Source organism: Bison bison, unplaced genomic scaffold, assembly GCF_000754665.1.
Source record: "Bison bison bison isolate TAMUID 2011002044 unplaced genomic scaffold, Bison_UMD1.0 scf7180017864472, whole genome shotgun sequence".
In the NCBI taxonomy this organism is placed as follows: Eukaryota; Metazoa; Chordata; class Mammalia; order Artiodactyla; family Bovidae; genus Bison; species Bison bison.
This window is the reverse complement of record NW_011495033.1, coordinates 13,014,685-13,023,891: the sequence shown is the minus strand read 5'-3', so window position 1 is coordinate 13,023,891 and position 9,207 is coordinate 13,014,685. Positions and strand designations below refer to the sequence as shown.

Sequence of the window (9,207 nt, the reverse complement as noted above, 5' to 3'; positions counted from 1 at the left end):
TGCAGTATTAAAGTCTATGTTTGTGTTTAACATTATTAAAGTTTTTTAATTTATCCTTGGGACACATTTATTGACTTGTATTCAGCGACATGTCAGTATTAATTTTTTCAGTGTCTTTGTTCTTCTCCTTTAATTTTTGGTTGTTGAATCATCAGAATAAGCTTTTTTTCCCCCTTTCTTTTCTGGTCAGTTTTCAGTATCCCAAGGATATGTTGAAAAAGTGTAATGTCTTCATGAAATAGGGGACTTTAATAGTGAGGACTTTTGATTTTGAGTGAATATGCAATAATAAAAAAATCATACTTTCTTTTCCTCAGGCTGACTTGACGGGAATTAAATGGAAGAGATATGTATGGCAAGGCCCAACTTCTGCCCCTATTCTGTTTCCGGTGACAGAGGAAGACCCCATTTTGAGCAGTTTTAGTCGCTGCCTTAAGGCAGATGTACTTGGTGTTTGGCGGCGTGATCAGAGACCTGGAAGAAGAGAATTGTGGATATTTTGGTGGGGTGAAGACCCCAATTTTGCTGACCTTATTCACCATGACTTATCAGGTGAAAGCAGCTTATAATTTCTAACTTAAAGATATAGCAATGTTGTATACTTTTCCTAAAAACATTTGTATTACAAATGATTTTTTTGGTGGAATATTGTTTACTGTGAAACCAGACAAAAATTCAGCTTCATGTTTTATTACACTGCAGTTATTTTATTTTACTGAAAATTATGCATTTTATGGCAGGTTTTTTTGAGCCTTGAATAACTTTATTCTTCCACCTCCCAGCCTTCTCATGAATTTCTGGCAGACAGCCCCAAGGAAGGCATGTTAGTAAATTAATTAAAATTAAGAAAAATGGAATTGGGGAGCATTTCCTAACAAAGTCAAAAAATACTTTTGAAACCAAGTGTAATTCATCTTTGAGTCAATTCTGCTACTATTCTCTTCTGTGTAAATACGCACACAGTTGTAGAAATATCTGGAAATATGGTAACTTTCTCATGTGCTTTTTTTTCCCCCCTAGGCACATAGTTTTTTCAGTATTTTTATTTGTGGTTGTTACATTATTAACAAATGAAGGCATATGTTAATTTTCTTATTCTTGGAATGTGATTCTTTTATTTTAGGTACTGTTCCATCAAAGACTGTCTTTGATATGAAACAGTGCCAACTTGTTTAGCTTTTATAGTGGGACATGTGTCATAATCTGAAAAGTTAGGGAAGTGATTCTATTATGAGCAAATTGATAAGGTTACTTCTGTCTTATTTTCTTGATATTTAGGACCAAATGTTACTTTCAAAAGAGAAACTATAATTCTTCATGTAGTACTGAAGCTTGTGTTCACTTTAGAGTCCATGTTAGCTGAATCTTTGATGATAGGAATGTAAATGATTAGTTGTTTGCTGCAGTGTACCAAAGATTTCAGTAAGATGTAACATAATGATTCCTGACGAGAAAATTTGGAATTTTTAGATAACTGAAAAAGTTTTCTTACTGGAAATCAAGTACTCTGGAGTTTCTGTTATTGTCTATTTGATCTATAGAACTTATTTTATTTTTGGATGTACGTAATCCAGGTGACTATCTCAGACAAGCAGTTAAGACCAGTGTTTGTGCAGGAATGTGTGTGTCACATTTTTTATCTTCAAATTAACAAACCCTTCAGACTTAATATTTATTTTTGAGAGTGGTTGCAATTCTTTTATGAAAAGTGCTTTCCAGCTTTTCTAATAAGATCCTGCTGGAGAATCTAGCCCTTATTTTTAAGTATGTAGTGTGGTTCTAAATATATTAAATGATGAGTTTGTATATATGTATGTGTATATGATGTATGCATATACGTCAGAGTATAATATTCCTTTACAGCATCAGCAAGGTGATGCTTTGTAATTGTCATGCCAAAAACTAAGCCTGCCAGCTTCCTTTTTCTTTCATTGACTTTAGGTATGCTTGAGTTATTTTAATCTTGAAGTGATTATAAATACCACCTTACTAAAATATTTGAAGACTGTTTTAATATTATTGATCATATAGATAAACTTATGCTGACTTGGAAGTTTCAGGCTTCTTAATAAAGTTAGAACATCTGAACAGACCATTTCCCTCTCCCCACCCCCTCTCCCCCAGATTCCATGAAATACATTTCGTGGAATCAAACATAATTTAACAGTTATGTAATATTAGTATTACATTAGTAGGACTAACATTTTGAAAATTAAAAGCCTATTAAAGTTCATTGTGAACTGGCGTGATGTATATTAAAATACTATGTGGGTAGTTTCTTTTTCTGTTTTAAATAGGTTTTCTCCTGAAAATTCACAGCTATTAAATTTTTTTTCTCTAGTTTGCTTGTAAGCATAATTATTTAAAATAGTGCTGCCTATACTTTAAAATATTTATTTGAACGTAATGAAAGTAATTTTGGAAGTTTAGGCTTTACTTGTCAGATTTTGCTGAATGCCAATTAACTTAAGAATTTATCAGTGAAAGCAATTAAAATAGTAAACCTAAATATAGTAATGGTTATATGTAATCATATTTTCTGTTCCAAAGTCTGTCTGGTACTATCTTAAACAGTTTGTGTAGCCAATGGTATTTTTATAATGTTTTAGCTTTTTTTTTTTAACCTGTCATTTACTTTAGAATGTTTTTACTTAAATCAGACATATCTTAAAGAATAATAAGGTCTTTTCAGATGGAGTATATTTGTCTCGCCCTTTTCTTTGCTCCAGGGACACCGTCTGCCTCCCTTTTGGGGTAATTAGTCTGCCGCTGTCTCTCGAGCTAACCCCTTTTTCATTTCTTCCCATCTGTGGCACTCCATCCCCTTCTTTTAAGCTCCCCTGAGAAGAGAGCAGCTGGACAGTAGGGGTGGCATCAGCTGCTGGAGGCAGTCCTGAGTTCCAAGTGGAGGTGTGGTAGCAAGGAGAGGGGAACCGGAAGGACCCAGGTGGTAACTAATAGGCTGGTTAATTTAGCTTGAGTGTGCTCTTTGCAGGCAGTGTCTTTCTGTTTGGTTCAGCAGCTACCACATCTTGTTACTGAAATATTTGTGATTGTGGCAGTAACTCTGCCATTCTTGGTGAGAGAAGGCAGAAGCCATTCCTTTTTGCAGATGAGAATTGTCAGTTTTTCATATTAAATCAGTAATAAAAGTGCAAAATTGCCTTTGCTTCACCCCCTTCATTTCATTTGTGTCATTCATAGTGCATTTTTTTTTAAGTAACTTTTTGTTTTAAAATAGGTGTAGATTTCCATAAATTTAACAGAGATAGCGTAGAGTTCTGAGCTACCCTCACCTAGTTTCTGGTATTGCTAACACTTTCCATCAAATGGTGCATTGTCCACAGCTAATGAAGCAATACTGATACATTGGTTATTACCTACAATCGATAGTTTCTTTGGTTATCCTTTATTTTTATTTAATGCCCTTTTTTATCCTATGATCTCATCAAGGATACTGTATTACATTTAGTTGTCATGTTTCCTTTGACTGTTCTAGACTCTGACAGTTTCTCAGACTTGCTTTATTTTTAATGATCTTTATAGTTCTGAAGAGTCTAGTCAGGTTCCATAGTGCATTTTTAATTTCTGCCTGCCTCTTACATGTAGCACATGTTTGGGTTACCTTCGAGTTTTGCTAATGTGTAGAAATAGAATATAAACTTGTTTTATTGCTAATTGGTAAAAGTCTTTTATAGCAAGCCAAATCTGATTCGATACTTTAACCCTCAGTTCGAAGTTTATTGTTGTCACTATTGGCTTTTAGTTTTTCCCTTGAAACAAAAATAAAAACAACTACCCCCTCTCTGAGGTTTGCATCTTAAAAAAAATTATAGTAGCTAGAATGTGATGAGACTCTGAGAAAACTGATACCCTGAGAATTGAAAAAACAGAATCAGTCAGGGCTAAAAATATATCTTTCCTGGCTCCTGTGGTATTTATGCAGGATTTTAGCGACATATCCAAATACTTTTATTGTAACAATTTCATCGTAAATACTGTCAAATAGGTCATTGTTTAGTCTTAGAATTTAATTTTGGATGCTTTTACTGAAGGATATTAATTACAGTGGAATTTAACCTTAAGTGACAGCTTTAACAAGATTGACAAATAGATAAATAGCAGCCAAGTATAGCAGTCTAGTGTTAGTCAAGTAAGAATTTATTTTATGCCCCAGGTAGCCTGAAGAGAGTTAATTCATTTCTGTCTTCTGTTACATAATTTACTTGTGATCCAACCTTTTATGTTTGCTCGTCTTCTAGGGACAGCATTGCCTTGCTTTTCTGTGTACTATCAAGCAAGAAAAGTGTATTTTTTGGATTTTCAAATCAAAGATAAACATAAGAGGCTGCTTTAAAACCAGTTTTTCAGGTTTTGCTGATCAATAATGCTGCGAATTTAAGGCTCTCAGCAATTTGCTGAAAGAGCAGCTTATGAATGGGCAATTATTAGTCAAGACAGGTGCTAAACTAGACGCTTAAACATTTCTCTATTCTTTCAAGAAATACATAGTATTTTCAACAATGATCGATTTTGACCCATTTATTATTTTTTAGTATATGCTGCATTTTAATAGCCTGGCAGACTTACTTAGGTAGATTCCTTTTTTACTGGCTTACCACTATGAGGATATTTAACAATGTCAGTTTTGAGAAAACAGTACAAATGCTTAGGTATATCAAAAATTTTTTTTGTTTTTATTTTTCCCCCTACTCATAGAGAATTATTTTGATGACCTATCACATCGTTTTGTATCACTATAATCTGTATCTTCAAAAAATTATGGAAATCAAATTTAGCATTTGAACTTACTCATTGTTCAAATATTTTGTAAAAATTTTTCAAGTAACAATAACGGTTAAGAGTTCTAATCCTAAGGCTAACAGAAAAGTACTAAAAACACAGAATTGAAACTGTTTTCTCTGGGGATACAGATAGAAGATGAGGGAAACATTTATTTAAATACATTAAGCAGACTTTTTCCGTTAGGCTGTGGTTAATTAAGTTCAAAAAAGTTAGGTAAAGATTTGCCCGTGTGTCCCCCTCCCACCCTTTGCTGTCATGCTGGTGTTGAGACACAGGGTTTATTTTAATTAATGTAAGGGGTGTGTGCCGCTATGTCTTTGGTGGCTTGGCTGTACCACTTGGTTTTTTATATCTATGAATACAAGATGTGGAGAAGTACTTTTAGTATGGTTACTATAATATCAAGATAGAGGCTTGGTTTAGTAGGCTTCTTTCTGAGTGACACTCCCCCTGCCCCTCCAAAAAAAAACCTGACTTTTCATTGAATGTTATTAGGAATTATTCTTATTTCCTCAGCAATGAAAAATCAAATTGTTATTTAGTGTGATGGTTGCTTAGTTATCTACTATATAGGTGAAGATGTGCTTAAGAGATTTGTTGGCCTTAGAAAATCCTAACAGGTGATCAGATCTTTGTTTTATGCATAACTCCCATTTAGTGTTAATGAGCATTGTGGGCATTTGAGGGTTTAATGTAAAATGAGGGTTAAGTTCACCTGAGTTTTTCTAGACAGAGAATTAGAGCAATGAGAGAGAAATGCTTGAATATTAATACTGATTAATTTTCTAAACTGTATTTAGTTTTCTTAAACTATTAACTACATACAGGTTTAACTGAAATAGATTTCTTAAAATACAATCTTAATATGTAAAAATTAATAAAATTATTGTATTGCAGTTTTTACTGTTTTAAAGATTTTTAACTTTTGGGTAAGAAGGTGAATTCAGTCTCAAGTTTTAAGTGAATACTTTTCTGATATTTGAAGTTTATAGTGACTGTAGATGTTTGAAATGTAATGGTATCTGTGTTTTGGTTCTTTGTTGCTTAAAACTTAGAAGTAGTTTGAGAAAAGATTTTGGTAGGGGCTTCTTGTGTATGACATGTTAACTCCATTGCATTTCCTTAGAAGGTAAGGATTTTTGAGGTAAAAGGCTATAAAAAGTATACTAGGTAGTTTATAAAGAAGTGAAGAATTCCAGCATAATTCTTTTGGAATTAAGAATATGTGTACTTTTAGTAATCATAGATCACATAATTTTAGATAAAACTTTTAATGTAACTTTCATTTTGAAATGATAGAAACTGATTAGACTAAAAACAGATTGAGAAAGTTTTGATTTTTTTTTCCTCTCAAAATTCGGATATGCTTGTGATCTAGACTTTTTAAATAAAGTGAAGCCACTGTGTGCCACTTCCCTTTTCTTCTAGCCTCCTGTTTCCTTTAATAAAGTGAAACTTGGGAAATTTTGGCTTTAATTGGAAGTAGATAAGGATGTCTATAATACAGTAGAATATGAAGAACTTTTTCTGTTTATTAATGATTTAAAAATTATTTCAACTCTCAAATATGGTCATTTTCTAAAGCTTTTCTCATTTTTAAAAAGCTTGTCTTTCGGAAAAAAGTTGATTTGAAAGATTTTTACTGTAATTTAGGAAACGAACAACATAAAATCAACGTTAACTTTTGTAGTAGCACAAATTTCTAGTGAAGTTAAAGTCCACTGTCATTGTGCTATTGTGCTTTTGAGTTAATGTTTATTCTGCTCGTTTGTTGTACAAGTTATGAATGTTTGCCATCTGTCACTCTTAATAGGTGTCTCTGCTTTTATTCTAAAGCATCATGGTTTATTATTTTTCTCTTGGGATAGTTGTGCATTTTTAGTGTTGAATTAGTAAAGATTTTTTCTTTTACTTAAATTGAAAGAAGGTCCATACTTTAAAAATGTTTTATAAAGTTAAATAGACTATAGGAGTATGCCACACTATTTTATATTTGAAATAGCAAATTAAAATATTCCAAAAGTTAAAATGTTGATGGCAGTAGCTCCTATTTATAGTAGGATTCCTTGGATGCTTTATTATAGGTATAGATGGATAGAGAGTAAAAAGCTTTTTTTCTGAACCACATCCATACTTATCTCAAAATGACTATGTTGTTTTTTTTTTTTTTTTATAACTTCACTTGGAGTGGTTAATAGATTTGCTGGCAAAATTGAGGCTATGTAGTTAGCAAAGGTTGCAAAAACCAAGATCATGGCATCCAGTCCCATCACTTCATGAGAAATAGAAGGGGAAAAAGTAGAAGCAGTGACAGGTCTTATTTTCTTGGGCTTCAGAATCACTGTGAATGGTGACTGCGGTCATGAAATTAAAAGACGCTTGCTCCTTGGAAGAAAAGATGTGGCAAACCTAGACAGCGTATTAAAAAGCAAAGACATCACTTTGCCGACAAAGGTCTGTATAGTCAAAGACACGGTTTTCCAGTATTCATGTACAAATGTGAAAGTCGGACCATAAGGAAGACTGAACATCGAAGAAATAAGTGTTTTTGAATTGTGGTGCTGGAGAAGACTCTTGAGAATCCCTTGGACATCAAGATCAAGCCAGTCAATCCAATCAACCCTGAAAATTCATTGGAGGGATTGATGCTGAAGCTAGAGCTCCAATACTTAGGTCATCTGATGTGAAGAGCCGACTCATTGGAGAAGACCCTGATGCTGGGGAAGATTGAAGGCAAAAGGAGAAGGGGGCGGCAGAGGATAAGATGGGTTGGATGGCTTCACTGACTCAATGTACATGAATTTGAGCAAACTCCAGGAGATGGTGAGAAGGACAGGAAAGCCTGGCATGCTGCAGTCCATGGAGTCACAAAGAGTTGGACACGACTTGGCGACTAAACTACCAACATAACTATATCAGAAGTGCCATTTAAAATTTGTCTTTAAATTTTTCAATTTCTCCCCCATGTAGAGAATCTTATACTAAATAGTAAGCATGGGAATCATTTGGTTGAAATGAGACCTAAGGTGGCTGATAATGCACTACTTGTTAGGCTCTGTGCCAGAAACTTCCTTTTTATCCATCACTTATTTTTATAGTTGAGTCATGGATTAGAAAGCTGATGGACGTAAGATGTTTTGAGTTTAATTATTAACTGTCTAGTTTTTTTTTTTTTTGGCAGGGTGAATGACTGGAAGAGTTAGGACAAAGTAACTAACAAGTGAGTCAACTTAGAAATTGGCACTTTAGGTATAGAGTGTGTGGTATTTCCCTTGGTTATGCAAATGTCCTATTCATTTATACAGAAACCAAATCAGTATGTTTGTGATATATCATTGTCTTTATGTGGTGGGAAAATAATTTTCAGGTAATTTAATAGAGTACATGGCACTTTGGCCTTTTATTCTCTATGGATTAGCTTTGAAACCTGATGTTTTAGTGTCTAGAGAGATAGCAAAGTGGTCGTAGTTCAATATTCTGAGGTGAAGTAGGGTTTATGAATTTAGGGATTAAACTGTAATACGTTCAGTTTAGCTCTGAGTAGATATAGTGCCTCTATGTTACTTTTTGTTTCTTTCATTTCTTTTATAGAAGAGGAAGATGGAGTGTGGGAGAATGGACTTTCCTATGAATGCCGAACTTTGCTTTTCAAAGCAGTTCACAATCTGTTGGAACGGTGTTTAATGAACCGGAACTTTGTACGTATTGGCAAGTGGTTTGTGAAGCCTTATGAAAAAGACGAAAAACCTATAAATAAAAGGTAAGCTATCTTTAAACTCTTACTTGATATTTCTTTAGGCTTGTTAATATTAATGACTTTATAGAATGTGTGATAAAACTAATATCTCACAGACATTCAGAAGGTTACCTTTGGCAAAGTCCTATAAGTATTCAGTTTTCTTTGATTCCTTCATTCTTTCTTTTACACATTTTAAGAATTTTCTTGTAGTACAGATAGGTTGTGTGTCAGTACAGTGGCTTAAGTTTTGATTTGGGATAATAGAAAAAATGTGAGATGAAAGCAGAGACTTACGCATTAAAGTATATATATTTTTTAGTACTAGTGGAAATACATTCATGGTACTCTGTTAAAATTAAGTAGTATTAATAGTTTTTTTAGATGGTGATCTGTAGTCATGTTTGGGTTGAGGTAATCCTCATTCTCAGCATCTTTTCGCTTTAATTAAAGTTATTTAAATTTGTATGTTTCTATGTAGGACATGTTTACTTTTGGGGTGCTTATGATTTTCTTCAGCTTTAAATTAAGCAAATTCATGATGCTAATGTGTAGGATAGTTGCAGATGGAGGCACAGAAGACTTTTAAGACATTCAGGTAAAAGCTTTAGGTTACTACAGTTCTCTGGTTTAAATAATATAAGGCGTAATCTGTTAGAAGATTT

The 9,207-nt window shown here is 33.4% G+C and overlaps 1 protein-coding gene across 1 annotated transcript in view; it reads left to right on the top strand.

The window, feature by feature from the left end:
• Positions 1–296: 296 nt before the first annotated feature.
• The window catches only part of MED13 (mediator complex subunit 13), a gene marked incomplete at its 5' end in the record, with an annotated part of 95,304 nt that continues 86,393 nt past the window's right edge, over positions 297–9,207 (top strand). Inside the window, 2 exons of the mRNA XM_010861716.1 lie at positions 297–552; positions 8,398–8,566. Coding sequence (XP_010860018.1) covers positions 297–552; positions 8,398–8,566 — 425 coding nt within the window. The remainder of the gene's footprint in view (positions 553–8,397; positions 8,567–9,207) is intronic.